This window comes from Leptinotarsa decemlineata, unplaced genomic scaffold (genome assembly GCF_025532065.1).
Source record: "Leptinotarsa decemlineata unplaced genomic scaffold, Ldec_3_MD MMD2_tig00026307_RagTag_RagTag, whole genome shotgun sequence".
NCBI classification, from domain to species: Eukaryota; Metazoa; Arthropoda; class Insecta; order Coleoptera; family Chrysomelidae; genus Leptinotarsa; species Leptinotarsa decemlineata.
The window spans coordinates 12595297-12613893 of NW_027412681.1; the positions used below are offsets into that span (position 1 = coordinate 12595297).

At 34.8% G+C, this 18597-nt stretch overlaps 1 protein-coding gene across 2 annotated transcripts in view; it reads right to left on the reverse strand.

Annotated features, from left to right (window-relative positions):
- Window positions 1-18597, reverse strand: part of LOC111502706 (NPC intracellular cholesterol transporter 1 homolog 1b) — a 111637-nt gene that overhangs the window by 44047 nt on the left and 48993 nt on the right. For both annotated transcript variants that reach the window (XR_012466989.1, XM_074181005.1), the window contains exons 9-12: window positions 14251-14352; window positions 11282-11490; window positions 8679-8858; window positions 5768-5969 (exon numbers count right to left, since the gene is read on the reverse strand). Coding sequence is in view for 1 of the 2 variants with exons in the window: in XM_074181005.1 (XP_074037106.1) it covers window positions 5768-5969; window positions 8679-8858; window positions 11282-11490; window positions 14251-14352 (693 nt within the window). In the remaining variant the exon portion in view is untranslated. The remainder of the gene's footprint in view (window positions 1-5767; window positions 5970-8678; window positions 8859-11281; window positions 11491-14250; window positions 14353-18597) is intronic.

Consider the following 18597-nt stretch of genomic DNA (forward strand, 5'->3'; position numbering starts at 1 on the left):
TTCATGGATTTTTTTTATTTTACCCTTCGCAAGAAACAGTTTTGCAGCTGCATATCACCCCTCATTTTCCATAAAGTCACTCAAATACTTTTCATAAAATCTATCTACTTAGTTCCATTAATTTTGTTCCTCAGAGGAAATCAAAATATAAATCTTATTTTGAAATAACCAACTAGAGGAACAAGCGATGAACTTTTTCAATTCAGATTTAAAAGAAGGAAATTGTGATCTGTTGACTCTGAGATTAATGTTAGGATCATATAGATCCGACACATTTTAGTGGCATAATAATGAATTCTTTAACACTAGTGTTTCTTAAATATTTCAAAAACTACACCTCACGATTTGATCTCCAAAAACTTCAATTGAAATAAAAGATCAAATCGTGAAGTGCAGTTTTTGAAATTACTATGGATCTTTATCAAGTAATGGCCGAATCAATCAGAAAAAAAAACTTTCTTAAATAATTTTTTTTCAAAATGAGCGCATCAACCACTAGGGTTATTAGCGCTAAGTTACATTTCACATTTCATGATTATTGTGAATAGAAGGGGTTATATTTTTTTAGGAGTGAATAATTTTTGGGAAAGAACGTTTTTGGCTTTCTACTACTCCATCTTGATACAAAAAAATGTGGGAATCTTCCAAAGAAAGGAAGGAAGTAATCAATTTTAAAATAAGTAACTCTATACATGGATGTGTAGATCATGCAAAGAAGCAACTTTCAGACACAAACTGGAAGAAAGCCCTCCTGAAACAGATACTTTCATATAAACATTGAATTAGACGAAAGAAAAAAATCTTTCGAAACAAATACTTTTATATGAACAGAAGATACTTTTCTCTCCTCAGTTTGTGTTCCAAACATTCGTTATGGAATAAAATCAGATATCATTCACATGAGTTCTACTATAAATGAATGGTAACAAAATGCACTTACATGGAACACTGTCATCCTCACTGGTAGACACCGATGTTTCGCCGTAAGACACTTGCCTTAGGGCTCTTCGGTACCAATATGTTTGTAATTAAGATGAGTTTGATCTACTTATGTCATCGATGACATCGTAATGACATTCATTCATCTATTTGAATAATCCCAGCCAAGAGGAATCTTATTTGAATTAAAGGGGTTATCTTTTTTTAGGAGTGATTCATTTTTGGGAAAGAAATAAATGTCATTACTATGTCATCGATGACATAAGTAGGTCAAACTTATTCCGTGACATAAAAAATCGTAATTCATGAATAAATTGTGTGTATTTTCTATAATGTTATCCAGATTGGTACTGAAGAGCCCTGAGGCAAGTGTCTTACGGCGAAACATCGGTGTCTACCAGTGAGGATGACAGTGTTCCATGTAAGTGCATTTTGACTATGCAGAAGCATAGTCGATTCTGGATCTGATAAGGGATATGTAGAGTCAAATAAGTGTAGTTGTGTCGGCACCCCATGTTGTATTGGATAGCATCCTTAGTAAATTCAAACCTCCTGGGAACTTCCTGGTGAGATGGTGTATGTGTGATTTCCAGTTTAATTTTTTATCGAAAATCATTCCAAAACATTTAATTTCGTCAACATATTCCATATTTTTGCCATAGAGTTGTAGTGTTGGTCGGTTTCTGATGTATGTTTTCGAAAAGAGTAATAATCTTGTTTTTTCTGAAGAGAAAGTGAGTCCTGTTGATTTGAACCAGAGTTCTAGCTGTTGTAGGTGATGCTGGAGTATTGAACTCATTGTTTCAATATTCTTTCCTTTGATAATTAGAAGTAGCTGATTAACGGAAAAACATATTTTAAACAGAACAGGTCATCAGCGTAAAGTCGTGCTTTCACTGGTAGTTCGATATGTTCTATCATCTGGTTGATTGCTACAAGTTAAATAGTTGTGAAAAATGTTTGCACTTTGAAGAGGAAATCATTAATTACAGTTCTATTGTAGAACAAAACTTCACCGAGCATATGTGAAAACTGAAGTTTAATGTTTCTTGATGACAATCAATACCACAAATGGAATCTCTTCATTCCAGATACATTCAAACGTTCGTTAAATATATTTCGGTCCATTGACTCTGTAGACACGTGCTTGCTCCGCTTCAGATTTTCAAAACTGAACACACATCATGTATCAGAAAATGTTGCATTGCAAATATACAATTACTTGAATACAAGTCTATTTCAGAATGAAGTTACGGCTTTCACTTTGACCATGTGCAATATTTATCTGCTGAATGATAATGTAGTTGACTTCAAAGAATCAATCAATTACTAATTTCACTTCAGATTGTGGGCGATTCTCAGGGATTTTCAGAGATTTGACATTTGAGGATGGAAAGGTAGAGACCTTCATGACCTCAATTTTATCAATTCTGAGAAAATATATCATCAAATTCCTCTGTAACATTCCTAGCTCCATTTCTCGAATGAAAAATTATCAGCCATCACATCTGAACGATCACTTTCCACGTTACCAAAATGCTGGACAATGCCGACCGAATACGATACCAAAAAGTAACAGTAAGACACTGATCTACCTACCAATCAGTTGTTAGCTTCAATAACCGCGTTATGGATGCTGCCAGAGGGTAGATTCTACAGTTCAGTGGTAGAAAAGGAAACAAATCTATTTCGTGCAAAAACGAATGTTTCATCTGCTCCTTGCAAACAGAAATGGACAGAAATGATGACAGCTTGGATGATAAGCATGAGCGAAAGCAAGCCACTGTATTCCAGAGAGCAGAGATGAGTGGTGAGAAAATTATGTCTCCACCATCTGATTCATAGGAATGAGGCAAAATTTGGACAATTCTGTGGCCATTGAGTTGAATCATTGTAATTCACCACAGACCCAGAAGCAAATTCTTAAATGCTGAACAATGGAGACCGTGGTCTCTTCACAACTTGAATATGAGATCAATTAATTTGGAAAAGAGGCTTGTATGAAGGGTTCAGTGAAAAAACGTTGAGGTTCATTTTTGTCGAAACTGAGACCTGATCGAGGCTATAGTATGTGCAGTTTTTGAATCATACCCGTCAAAAATCTTCTAGAGCATGGAAAAAGTCAGTTGAACTAAAATATAGAAATTCACAATACAAATAATTATATATATATATATATATATATATGTATATATATATATATATATATATATATATATATATATATATATATATATATATATATATATGAATAGATAAGTACTTTCTGATGATTCCATCAGAAATTTAGAGTAACAACATCACGAATGATCCCGTTATTTCCATATATAGTGGAGCTACGAGAAAGCAGACATCCGATAGCCAAATTTGCTCACCGTGCCACAACTCAAGATAACATACATGCATAAAACAGCAAGCAGCGGTTCAAGCAGTGAAACAATGAACAAATATGTCCAACACACTTTTCGTAGATGCCGTTTGAAGATCTATTTTCCACGTTTCATTTACTGAAAATATAATCAGTCTATGTTAATTCCATCATTACGGGTGATAAGTACAATTGAATAAAATCGATTTCGAATCAACACCCCCCTGAACTGATGCTTCATTGAACATGGTATTATGGGAGGATTTTTCATTCAAGTCTTTATGTTGATATAGAATTGAGAATTCATTTGAAACATTTTATTTATAAACAAACAATTCTGTTTGCGGGAAAAAATTAAATATTGTAATTTTTGTTAAAATATCTATTCGGCAAGTTGAAATACATGTGCAAAACAATGCATATTTCAAGCATTATTTCTCTCAAATAAAATAATGAATTGATCTATAATATGTTCTCAAATTTCCATGTTGCTACATAATTAAAGACAGATTGTACTATACAGTGCTTTTCTTCAATGTCCCCCCTTTGATTTTTTTAACGAGTCAACTCAAAAAATTTAAATTTGGGATATTGAAATCAATGCATGAATACTTTATATTGAAGTGAAATTGACAGATTAAACTTTCAAGATGACGACTGGGCGCCATTTAAAAAAAATATATGAATAGAGGGGTCTTGTGACACATCTTTTTGAAGCTCCTAACAAATGCTCAACAACCCTAGAATATAATGTCAATATCTTCAACTACTATAAAATGCCTGAATACATTGACATTTAACTACATAATATGAGGTGATAACCTTGAAGTCAGTTCAGAAGATGCTCGAAATAGTTGCCTTGAACTTCTTGAGATATGAACAGCCTATTCGATATTTCACGCCGAACATTTTCGAACACATTAACGTCAATATCTCTACAAATATTTATTATTCTCTGCTGTATATCCAATATTAGAGCAGGTTCAGTTTATGGGGCTTCAAATAGTCACATAAAAAAAGTCCAAAGGTGTCAAATTTGGACCTCGACACCCAATCCAACGACCGGGAAAAGTAGTATCCATCTAGTTTCTTACTTGTCTGGAGTAATGACGTGGTGCTCCATCTTGTTGAAATACAATATCCATATCGAATTCATTGGGATTCGCTTCGATGATTTCAGTGATGAGAGGGTCAACAGCATATTCAAGCATATCCAGCATATTCAAATACAGATCCCCTGTTGAATTTTGATCAATAAATAGAGGTCCTACAATGTGGTTTTCCAGTATTTCTGCCCAAACGTTAATTTTTTCTGGATATTGGGTATGTGTTTCCCAGAAAACGTGAGGGTTGGTGTCACTCCAATAATGTCAATTTTGCCTGTGAACATTGCCGTTTGAAAAAATATACATTCGTCAGTAAAACGAATATTATGGAGACAGTTAGGATGTCTTGCAATGGTTTCTGTTTTTTGATTAGGGTCATCTCCAGTTAATTGGTGTACCATTTCAATTTTGTATGGATGATACCTATTCCTCATCAAAGGTCTCCACATAGTAGAAGGAGACACCTCACAAACTTTCGCGATGGAATAAGTAGACTGTTCAGGATTTACTACCATCTCACCAATTATTTGCACTTGCTGTTCTTCCGGAATGGACGGATGATCTGGGGGCTTTTTGATATGTACAGTACCGGTAGTTGTGAATTTGGATACAATTTCCCCCAAATATTTTCTACAGATAGGACGATTCAAAAAACGTTGATTGAAAATCCTTTCGATCTCGTGATAGTTACGCGTCGCACCGTAAACAAAAATCGCTTCAACTTTTTTTCCAATGGACGAGAATTGACCATTTTATAGATTGTTGACGTGGTACCTTTCTACTAATAAAACCGAAAACTAAATGAGAATATTCTAACTGAACAATGATGTTCATTGTTGTACTGACATTTTTTGTTATTTTTATAACGAAAAAATAACTTAACAAACTTTATCGGGTTGTTGGAATTGCCATATGGCAGATAAAAAGGAATATTTCTAGAAATAACGATATTAATGTTTTTGTCTTCAGGAGATTATTAAATATTCTGCCATTTCGTAGTCGGTGAAGATATTTACTTTACATTTTAGGGTTGTGAAATATTCGTCAAGAGCTTCAAAATGATGTGTCACAAGACCACCCTTTCCATTAATTTTTTTTTCCCAGATACCCAGTCGCCATCTTGAAAGTTTCATCTGCCAATTTCACCTCATAATAAAGTATTCATGCATTAATTCAATTATCCCAAATTAAAATTTTTTTAGTTGATCCAATCAAGAAATAAAAGGGGGGGAAGCATTAAAGATATGCACTGTATACCCTGCCAGGAAGAGTCCAATGATCTGTCTGTCATGTACTTATATCATTTCTCAAATATAATATCTATGATATTCAAATGAACCAATGGGTTTCCTACCATGAAATGTCTGCAGCTCGTTATATTTCCCAGTGACAAAGTTATATAAATGAACATTGCTGAATAGCTGACAGCGACTGTCCACGCAGTGGATTTCGAAAGTTCTGCAATTTCATCCTCAATGGATCTTTCGGCATTGAAGGCAATGTCCATGAAATCTGGTCGTTCTTCGACATCATATTCTTTCAATAAGGATATAAATCTGAAACGATAGATACATTTACTCATACGAAAGGATACATAAATAAATACATGAATCGATATCTCAACTTTCCTTTTTGTTTTGATTTCATCTCGAATTACATATCTTTCAGTAAGTTTCCATACTTCAGAAGCGGTAAGTTAGGTAGGTATCTCACAGGGTAAAATGGAAGGGAACATGCGAACCTTCATTCGTACATCAGAAACTAACATTTACATCAATGTACAGTATTCATAATTTATAGGAACTAAGTGAATTATCAAAGAAACGACATAAGATGTGGTAGTCGATAAATTGATATGAACCTCTCTATTAGTCTAGTCATTTTAGGCATTTCAAACCCCAATCTGTGGAAAAATTCCTAGTGAGCTGAATTTTTGCATACACCTTTATTACGGCGATGTTATGAAGATGTAGAAAATTGACATTGATATCGTGCCAGCTAAAAAAGTTATGATAGTCAAAAGGTCACGAAAATCATTTTTTCGCGAATATCTCGCGAGGTATTGCTTGGAGGTGAATGGTCACAATACAAATTGTTCGTTTTGAAATTATCAAGAAAAAGAAAGCGACTAGAATGAACTCACATTCGGTATTGTATACCGTACATCAAGGCGTAAACTCAGTTTATTGCTTTTAATTCATGTTTCAGAACTTCTATCTGATACTTGAGTGTTTAGTGAAAAATATATTTATATTATAGAGGTTTTCAAACTTAGTAAAATGTACTATACAGGGTGTAACATAAATACGTTAAAATATTCAAGTGACGTATTCCTGAGACAGTTTTGAAAAAAAAAGTCTATATGAACTTGTGTCCGAAAATGTTTTGTTTCGGAGATACGGGGTGTTGGAATTAAATTTTTTTATTCACTTTTTGAAAATAACTCTTGCAGAAAATAAGTTATTTGCACGAAATTCGGTAACCGGGGTTTTTTTGACGTGGGAAATCATAATTTCGTATTAATTCTCATGTAACATCTAGAGGGCGCTGCATGCGCTGTTATTATTTATTTAAAATTGCCCTAACTTGTTTGACAGTAAACTTTTGGTACTTTTCATGGAAAAACCTAATTCCCACACCTTTTCCAAGTGAAAGAGGTACACCTCCTCAACAACGCTGGAGGTGATCGTTTTCGAGATATTTACAAATTTCATTGTACATCCTCCCGATGAGTTGTCCTCCTAGGTTCATCCTGTTTTTTCCAGGAAGGTGGACAGGTCTCTGGGAGACAGCTCCTTTATATCCGCAGGTGTAGGCCAAGACTCGCCGAACACACACTCTCTTATTGACGATAACTCCGGACACTCGCATAGGACATGCCTGAGAGTCTTATCTTCCTGTTCACACATCATGCATAGAAGTGTGTCCTCTAGCCCCATATTATGGAGGTGTTTCCTTAGTTGACAGTGGCCGGTCAGAAATCCTACTGTTAAACGTAGATTTTTTCCTGGTCATCACCAGATATTTCTTTGGCGCCAGCTTGCCAGGGTCGCCTAGGGTGATCCTGGCAAGATTGCATCCTCTGATTCCATTCCATCTTTCTAGGGACTCAGCATGGGTATAACATTTGGCTAGTTCCGCAATTGTCGAAGTCATCAGGCCGTAGGTGCCACTGGGTCCTGAAATTCTCATTCCAGTCGCTTCCTTGGCTGAAGAGTCAGCATTGCGATTACATTCACTCCTGTGCCCTTTAATCCACCTTGGGATATTGTTATTATCTACCGAGGCTTTGGTTAAATTTTGGTGGCACTCTAGTACTAGCCCTGAGGTAACACGTGGTCTGTTCAAGGCTAATGTGGCTTATCTGCTATCAGTGCAGATTGTTATGTTTTTGCCAGAAATTCCTTTCCTGATTAATTCTTTTGTGGCGATTGAGATACCAGCCTCCTCTTTTTTAAGAATCTGTTTTCAAATTTGGGATATCTTTAATATTTTGTGAGTTATTTTCAAAAAACCACACCCCCTTTTTCTTTACCAAATTGTTTATAACTTTTGCAATTTTCAAAAAGTTGCTAGAAGTCATTCCGAATCGAATGATCCCTTGATCATAATTTTTGGTGCCCCTGGACAAAAGTTCCAAAGAAAGGATCTTGTGACCCAGACTATTAGTAGTTTCATGTTCCTAAACAGTTTTCATAATGGGTGATACATGTTCTATATGCAATGAATTGTTACCGGATAATGATGTAGTAGAAGTCAGGTGTGGTCTACAAACATCAAAATGCTAGTTTCGCTAGGTGATGGTAACATTAAATATTTGAATACTGTGATTTTTGTGAATATTCATGGTTATTGTCGTGAAAATTATACAAACAATTTGTGTATTGCGGCGTTTAAACGACGCCAAGAAGAACCGAGTACATCAAAATATCCGCGTAAAATTTAAAAAAATTATGTTCATTTCGTGGAAAAGAAATGACTGAAAAGAAAAAAAAATAGACGCGTTATGAGAGAAGTATTTAGTAAAAGACATAGTATTTAAAGCTGCGGTGATCAATATGAAAGAAGTGTAAATGAGCGTGTGAATTTTGAGTATGACTTAGTATCTGTCGAAGTTAGGTATCATGATAAATGTTTGTCCAATGTTTTGTTAGTAATATAAGTGGAAAGGGTGACGCAGGCCGTTAAATCGGTGGAATTCCAGGGAAGTCTCCGCAAGAAGTGGAGACACATGTATATCAGTATATCTCCAGAAGGAATTTTACCTTTTTTCCCACTCCATAGTGTCGGTTAGCTCATTTTTATCCGCTTTATTTGAAGTTATGAAAGTAAGCGTCACACCAACGGCATCGAAATATTCCTTTTCGTGGGAGGCTCCCCCTAACGCTAGTCCTGGCAGAATTGGACCTCCATACGGGGCTAAACAATTCATGCTATAGGGTGATCTGGAATCGAAATCTCATTTGATCATATAAGTAAGTGATTTTACTAGATACTTTTCAAAAAAATAAGGTGAATGTTCAAATTTTGCGACCTACGTACATTCTATTATCAAATTTTCCATTTTTTTATGTTGGCACAAACGTTTCGAATATATGTTCACAGTTTCTGTTGTTCAAATTGTTGGTGGAAGGCATAAAAGTTAGAAGTGTTTTTCGTGTTCGGTGAATTTCAGCTATCGAAAAAAATGAATCAAAGAATTTGTATCAAATTTTGTGTAAAAAATGAATTCAAGTGTTCAAAAACACTGGAAATGTTGACAGTGGCTTACGGTGATTGTACTCTGAGCCAGAAAAATGTTTACAAGTGATACAAGCTTTTCACGAAGGGTCGAGAAGATTTGAATGACGACGCTCGCCCTAGAAGCCCTAGACGCCCCAGCACATCAACAACCGATGAAAATATTGGGAATGTGAAGTAGGTCACTTAGGCCACTTAGGCCACTTAGGCCACATGTGACCCATCGTACAACCTACCAAGGAGATGTCCTCCTAGGTCAACGTCCATCCTGCCTTTCCAGGAAGGTGGACAGGTCACTAGGATACATCTCCTTAATATTCGCAGGTGTAGGTCAAGACTCGCCTAACTCACACTCTCTTATTGACGATAACTCTGAACACTCGCAAACGACATGCCTGACAGTTTCATCTTCCTTTTCATACATTCTATATAGAGCTGTGTCCACTAGCCCCATATTATGGAGGTGTTTTCTCAGTTGACAGTGGCCAGTCAGAAATCCTACTTTTAAGCGTAGAGTTTTCCTGGTCATCGCCAGATATTTCTTCGGCGCCAGCTCCTCATGGTCGCTCAGATTGATCCTGGAAAAATGGCATCTTTGATACCATCCCATCCAATCTTTAGGGATTGATTCCGTGTTAGGAATCACACCTTTAAAGGTAAGACCTCGTTAGTCCTTAGCTCGCACAAGTTTCTCAACTTCTGAGAGTTGTCGTTCGTATGGAGGCGACAGCTGATTAACGGAAAAACAGATTTTTAACAGATTGAGCATGGGTGTGACGTTTGGCTAGTTCAGCAATTCTCGAAGTCATCAGGCCGTAGGTGTCACTGGGTCCTAAAATTCTCAGTCCAGCCGCTTCCTTGGCTAAAGAGTCAGCAATGCGATTACCTTTACTGCCGTCGTGCCCTTTAACCCACCTCAGGATACTGTTATTATCTACCGAGGCTTTGGCTAAATCTTGGTGGCACTCTAGCACTAGCACTGAGGTAACCGTTGTCTGTTCAAGGCTTATAGGGCTTTTTGCTAGAAATTCCTTTCCTGGTCATTTTTTTTTGTGGCGATTGAGGTACCGGTTCTGTTTGAATGACGCTAGTATTTTTTACATTCCCCCCTTAATCTTTAGACTTACTGATCTGCAGTACACTTCACATCCTGAGGCTTCTTTCGTTTTTGAGCCGACTGTGTATATGCGTATTGCATAAACCTGGGTTCAATTGCATCACTGGCTGCCTGTAGCAGAGGTTGCGCAGTAAGCGCTTCTCGCCATAGGATCAGCCTCAATTGACCCATTCCTACTTCGAGGTTCACACCAGCTGTGCGCAATCGTAACATGGCCATTAACGCAACCTCCTTAACGTACAGGTCCAGAGGTGTCTTACCAGTAATTAATTCCATTGTTGTTCTCATGGGTATATGGTTATGACATCGAAACCAAAGTCCTTTTGTGAGAGCCCAGGGGAGCCGAGACCAAATAGAGCACGCCAAGATTTATCAAATGCTCATCTTCGATTACCGTGACGTAGTGCATCAGGAGTTCTTGCTACGTACGTTCACAAAGGAGTATTATCTTGAAGTTATGCGCCGTTTTCTGGAAGCAATACGAAGAAAATGTCCGGTATTGTGGAGAAAGAATTCATAACACGATAATGCACCTGCTCACTTGTCATTGCTTGTTCGTAAATTTTTGGCTCAAAATAACAGCATTATCAAGCCGCAGCCACCGTATTCACCAGATTTGACCCCTTGCAACTTTTTACTGTTCCCAAGATTGAAGAGATCCATGAAAGGACGTCATTTTGCTACGATTGAGGAGATAAATTGAGGATTGGCACAAGTGTATTTGTATATGAGGGGATTACTTTGAAGGGGACAAAATGGAAATTGATGAATGAATGAATTTTTTTGTGAGAAGAATGAAAATTCACCTTATTTTTTAACAGACCTCGTATTTCAGGCATGTTAGTAACAGATTTTTTTCAACATAAAAGTATCAAGTTCGATTTTAATTTCCAGAGGACTGAAAAAATAATTTCCCTATTTTTTCGAAGTCGCGGACTGAAATAACAAAATCCTATTTTATAAATTTGATTGATCTGTCATTTTCATCACGATAATATTCTAAATACATACCGCAAACACTCGATAATAGTCTGATAGGAAGTAGTTATATTGGAATTGAATTTTTCTATGCTGTTTTCGACTAATCCCAGAAGAGAAATAACTGTACAATCATTTATAGATGGTTCATCTGAATAAATTGTTCGTATAGGAGTATAGCAGATACTTTCCAGACCCTTCGTGATTATTGTTCCGTCTGCTTTTGTTGTTTCAAAAGTTATCTGAAATGATCAGAATATTTGTAAAAAATTATCCTGAAGAATTCCAAAGAAATGAACTTTAAACATTCTAGCCAGTCTCAAATATACCTTCACAGTAGGTTGAATGCACTGACGCCTATTAGAAAGCAACTACTCCCCTGGCTAATACCACGAAAGGTGTTGGATTATATCTGACAGGCGTCAGTGCAGGAAACTTCACAGAAAATTTTCTGCATATGCAATTGGCAATGCGAACTTCAATTTTGGAATGGGCACACTTGCAGACCGGTTTCGGGCTAATTTGCCACTCGTCAGTGGAAGATAGTGGCCATCATCGACCTAAAGTCAATGATATTCCATAATTGAAAATCGGAATTCTTTCAGAGTATTTCATTCCTCTTCCTAAGTTGGAGCGAACAACAAAATGTCACTCCATCTAGTGAACGAGGTACTAACCAACTGCGTATGCGAAATTTGCCCGACTCCTCTGAATAAGGAAGAAAAACATTTTTATTAATCAGTGGGCTATGCTTGAAGACTGGCAGTAAACAAATCTAAAGAAATGAACTTTAAACGTTCCTTATACGTGTGTATGGTCTAAGAGGCGTAAATCTCAATTGGTTTGAATCTTATTCATCTCAGCGTAGTCAAATTTTTAAAACGACTAATTATTCTGAGAAAGGAAAAATAAACTGTGGAGTTCCACAAGGCTCAGTCCTAGGTCCACAAATATCTCTTTTGTATATAAATGATCTGACATCTATTAATATTAAATGAGAGTTCACACTATTCGCAGACGACACTACAATATTATGGCATGATCAAAATTCTTCTGAACTTGAAACAGTAATAAATCATGATATTAGCAATATAAAAAGATGGTGTGATGCAAATCTTCTCAGTTTTAGTATCTCTAAAACGAACGTAATTTGCTTCAAATGTTTCATCAGCAATTTACAAATTGACAACATCTTGGTTGAGAATAAACCATCAACCAAATTTCTGGGACTATCTATTGACATTGATTTGAAATCTGAAGACCATATCAAGAGTCCCAAATCAAATTTATCCTCAGGGTCTTATGCTTTGAGGCTGACATCATATGAGTTGGGATTTGCTGCTGCCAAAGAAACATATCACTTTCTCATAGAATCTCGACTACGATATGGAATTCCTTTCTGGGGTGCATTTACTGTGACAACACTGCAATCAATTTTAGTTATACAGAAAATAGCTGTATGTTTTCTGTGTGAAGCAAAACCACGAGATTCTTGCAGACCACTATTTAAGGAAAAGAAAATCCTCACTGTAATATCTATTTTTATTATTGAAACTATATGTCCCATAGCAAAACATCAAAATAAAAAATGCGTCTCTTAATTAACAATCGTTTTTTGTGACTAAATGTCAAAATTAAAGAACCGTTTTGTTCCGAAAATCATAAATTCTATTGTTCTTCAAGGTTTTGAAGAAATCGTTTTCTTAACTCTTTATTTAATTGTTTATCCAAAAAAAATGTTATAAACAAATGAATTTTTAATATATTTTTTTTCAATACTTTCTGTAATGAAAGTAGCTATGTAATTTTTTCAACTGACGACTTGCTCAAGCTGGTTAATTGTGCCTGCATAAAAAAAATATTATTAAGTAGTTTTAACCCATGAGACATCGAAACGATGAAAATTAAAAAAAATGTATTTTTTTCCATTTATAATTTTCAATTGTTAATAAAAGAGTCGAAAATAACAATTTTTCCATTTTGGCAACGTTAATCTATTTTTCAGCTTATTGAGAATAACTTCACCAAAGGAAAAATGCCAGGGTGTTAGTTTAATGATTACAGGGGTTTTTATATTAACTTTCAATTCAAAAAAGTTATTAATTAACATATGCATAATCGATGTTAAAATTGAGATACGAATTTTTTGACTGCGGATTATTGTTTGTGACGGAATGCGCGCGGAAGCCAGACTACCCGTTTTTTGCTCTATTTTCAGGGCTCTGTAAAAATTATAAACAATTGAGATACAGTTTCGGCAGTCGGGACTTCTTTTACGCGAATTTATTGATCTTTTCAGTTTTTTTTTCAAAATTCCAAAATTTTGAAAATTCTTCTAGATATTCAGAAAAAAAAACTAAAGCCCAATTTTCTTCACTTAATTGCTTATAAATTTTGTAATTTTTTTCAGCGCTATTTTAGACCTGTCTTCAAACTTTCTAGGTAAAAATACAAATCCAATGACACCTTGGTCGTAATTTTTTGACCCGTGTGTAAAATTTCACAAAAATAAGCAAAAAAAGTACATGTGAACCAGACTATTGTGTTTTGTTCTTGAAGAAAATCATGCTTCTGCCTCCGTATTCGCCATTGTTTCCTGTTCCCAAGATCGAAGAGAACGGTTTTTGCGACGATTGAGAAGATGAAATCCGAATCTCTGAGAGATCTCAAGGCCATACCAAAAAATTCATATCAGAACTGTTTCGAAGATTGAAAAAATTGCCAGCTCAAGTAGGGAAAAAATGAATAAATGAATATTTTTGGAGAAAAATTAAAATTCACCTCGTTTTTTCAACGAGTAGTGTGCGATTACAAATTGAAACTATTTCAACAACGTATTAGTCTGTAGATAAATCAAATGTTGAATAAAAACACAATACCAGTTATACGTTTCTGCGGATTGGTACTATTTCATAGATACTATTTCATAGACTCAACTATAATTTTGAATTTTGGCTTGAAAGTATGGATCCTTCGAAAAAATCTTTTAATATTCAACTCACATTTTCAATAAGTTTTTGTATCCTGAATACCTCATTCAAAAAAGTCTCATTGAATGCGGGTCCCAAAGTAATTTCTCCGTCGTCCTTTGATTCAAACTGAAACTGAAAAAAATATATTTCAACTTTATTTTCTATGCTTATTCAATTAAATATGTACATATGTAGATACATATAGTACAAAACATACACATTAAAAGACAAAGCATTAAAACTTGCAGTGAAAAAATTCACTTACGTCATAAGCAGGGCAGAGATCAACCAGAACCCTTTTATACTTTTTTTTAATTTAATCATATGTAATTTCCTCATATGTGGTGGTAGATAGTTGAAGAGCCTTATCGCCATAGTAAAAAAGATTTTATAGTCAGTAGTCTTTATTGAATAGAAATAATCCTAATATTCACAATACAAAGTTATAATTCAACAATAAATGATTATTAAGTAAATACTATATCAAAACATGATACAATGAATGAATCCATTTATAACAAAAACATTATTAACAATAAACAAAGTAAGATTGAGATAATACAAATATCAAAACTATACAATAACTGACTCAATTCATCTGAAAATCTATAATACAATATAACTACATTCACAACAATCACAGATATTTTGAGAGTTTTTTTAAACGGTTCAAGTGTATCACATTTTTTAATTTCATTTGGAAGGAAATTATATTCAACTAAACCTCGAATGAATAGTGAGTTCATACCTTTTCTGGTACTAGCTCTATCCACATGAAAATTGTTTGCACTTCCTGTACAGTATTCGTGGACCTCATGATTAAACTTGAAGAATTGTTTGAAATGAGTTGGCATCAAACCTTTGACAATTTTGAAAATGAAGATCATTGCTGAGATAGTCAACCTTTTGGTTACTGATTGCCACTGTAAAGTCTCTAACATATGGGTTATTGGAGTATATCTATTACATTTTAGGAATAACCTCATTCCACGATTTTGAAGTTTTTTTAGAGAAGCTTTTCTGTTATTGTCTAATAGAAATAGTATTGTAGAACAATAGTCAAAATGTGGTTTAATGATACCTACTATTAAAAACTGTCAATATTGCTTTCAACGATATGTGAGCAGCTATTTTTGGTAAGAAAAAGAGTATTTTAGAATTTTTTTTCTGTATTGATATGAAGTGTTCCTCCTTATATGTTGAATTTCCATCCAATACAATCCCAAGATATTTGAATTGTTTTACGATTTCAATTTTTGTATTTTCCATAATTAAAGTTATGTTATCTTCATCTATATTTTTTGTCCTATTGTAATTAGAAATGATCGTAGCTTTTGTTTTTTGTACATTAAGTTTCAACTTATTTCCCTTCAAGTATTTTTCAAGTTTAATTAATTCTTCATTCATTTTTTGAGCAGAGGGCTCCACACAATCACCACTAACTGCCAACAGAGTATCATCTGCCTAGAGATTAATTAATTCACAATTAACAGAGCAGTTGATGTCCAATTACACTACCTTGTGGGACACCTTTATTTATCTGCCTTGTAGTATGAAAATGGTTATTTATTTTCACAATCTGTTTTCTATCACTCAGGTAGCTTTCCAACCATTTCAAAACAGTTGATTCAATTCCACATGTTTTTAATTTCTGCACTAGAATACCTCTATCTATTGTTTCAAATGCTCGTTTCAGATCAATGAACACTGCCACGATATACTTTTCTTCATCCATCAATTGGTTCCAACTAGTAATTGTCGGTTGTAAGAATGTTTCACAAGAAAGTTTACTACGAAAACCTGACTGGTTCCCTAGGAAAATATTGTAAATATTTATGTGTTCAATGAGTTGGTTATATGCTGCTCTTTCAATCACTTTCTCAACATCTAGTAAGGTGTTGATTGGTCTGAAATTCATTGCATCATTTGAATTTTTGATTTTTGGAATTGGTATTATAATGGATGTTTTCAGCTCATTTGGAAATATTCTTGTTGAAAAGGATGCGTTAATAAGATATAATAGGTGAAAACCACAAGTGTCAATGGTATTTTTTATTATTTGACCATTCATAACATCATGTATATTACCTTCATTTTCCAGGGTAGCAATTATATATTTAAGTTCCTTTATACTTATTTTACAAAAGTTTTCAAGGTTAGTTTTTATTTCTGGGAGATGATTGGCGGACCATTCCTTATGATAATTTATGGTATCAATTATATCACCTACAATCGATATGAAATATTCATTGAAACAGTTTGCAATATCATTTTCTGTTTTCGCAATCACTACTCTATCTCTAAATTCAAATTTCATTACTGTATTTGTAAATGCAAGATTTTCATTTCGATTCAACTGTTTTAGCGTTTTCCACATTTGTTTACAATCTCCATAATGGAATCAATCGCATTTTCGTAATAATGTTTTCTCTTCAATCTAAGACTGTTATCTACGTCATTTCTACATATTTTGTAGGTATTCCAAAGATTTTGTATTTCCTCCATGTTTCTACTACACTGTCTAATTTTTTTATAAGCATTATCACAATTTTTTGCCTTTGAATGTATTTCTTTATCGTACCAAGGTAAGCTATTTCTAGTATTTTCAAATGTTTTTACTGGGCAAATTCATTAACAATTTTTTTGTAATTTTTGACATTTTATCAAAAATAGTGTTTACATCGAAGCAATTTGTTGGCCAACTGTAATCAATCAATCTCAAATTTATCATGTGAAAATTATCTCTATTGAATTTTCTGTCCATTTTTGAAACTACATTTACTGGTCTGTTGTTACTTCTAATGTTAATAGTTATTGTATCATGATCAGTGATTTTTGGAAGTTTGTGTACTTTGGCAAAAATATTTGGGTCATTGGTAATTACATAATCGATCAGGGTTTCACTTGTTGGTGTACATCTTGTTGGTTCATTTACGATTTGTTCCAGACCGTATTTTATTATTGTTTCTTGAAATTTATTTCTATAAGAGTTATTTACAAAATATCACCCACAATAACTAAGCGTTGATTTTTTGTGGTAATCTTATCACACATTTCTTCAAAATCATTAATAAATTCTCCATGGTTATCATTTGGAGAATGATATACAACGCCTAGGTTAATTTTGTTATTACCTATCTGTAAATTTGCAAACATACACCAATAGTTATACTCCTCAATAGTTATTTTATGAGTAATTACCAGTCAATGTTGTAGCATAAGAAGATTGTGGCCATTCCTGGTCAAATAGTCATGGTTGTTATTAACTTGAGGGGTGTTATTTTGTGTCTTGATATAGACAAGACATTGAAATATGTATAGAGCCGTACATTTCTGGTAAAGGTAAAACTGGAACCTCTGGCGAAGAATGAATCAAAAAACAAGCACAAGAATATTTCGAAACAGAATTTCGAAATATGTACCGTCACAGCGGGTTCTGAAGAATGCTGTCCGAAACTACTTCCCCGGCTAATTCCTCGCTGGGCATCGAGTTATATCCAACAAACATTTATGCCTCGCAGAGGTTATACTTTCAGATGCTTCTCGTTCATCCTGCAGGAGGAACATGCTGAAATCATTCGAGTTAGTCACCTACAGACGGGTTTCGAGGTACTGCCTCTTATCAGTGCAGGAAAGATCGATCAAAATAACAATGTGCCTGGGACTCGATTGACTTCAACGTGAGTCAAGTACATTATGAAACCTTCGTCTAAGAGAAAAATTGTTAACTGGTAACAGCTCCATCTCGTGAACAAAGACCTAAGCATGGAGAAAAAATCCCATGTACCAATATTATAACAGAGATCAAAATGACCTAGAGAAGGTAATTGATTTTCGACATAATCTACTGTGTAGGTTGGTTTGTTGGGAAAGACGAATGTTTCAAAATTCTATTTGGAAATATTTATCTTCATAGACGTATGTATATCTCCTTGATACAGTCTTCAGACTTCTTCGATTTCTGTTGAGTGTTGGTACATGCTTAGGGCTTTGTCCATGAGATGGAGCTGTTACTAGTTGACGATCTTTCACTTAGACAAAGGTTTCATATATGCAGTCAAGCTGCGTTGAAATCAATCGAGTAATCGAGTCCCAGGCACACTGCTGTTTGGGTCGAATTTTTCCTGCACTGATGAGGAGTTATACCTCGAAATCGGTCTGTAGGTGATCTGCTTGATTGATTTCAATGTGGTCTTGTTGCTGGATGAACGCGAAACATCTGCGACAATTACCTCTGTGAAGAATCTTGCATGAATGTATGTCGGATATAATTGAATATTCGGCGTGGTATTAGCAGTCGAAGTAGTTGTTTTCCGGCAGGCATTTACCAGCACCCACTGCGTAGGTATGTCGGGAGGTATGAATGTGTCGAAATTT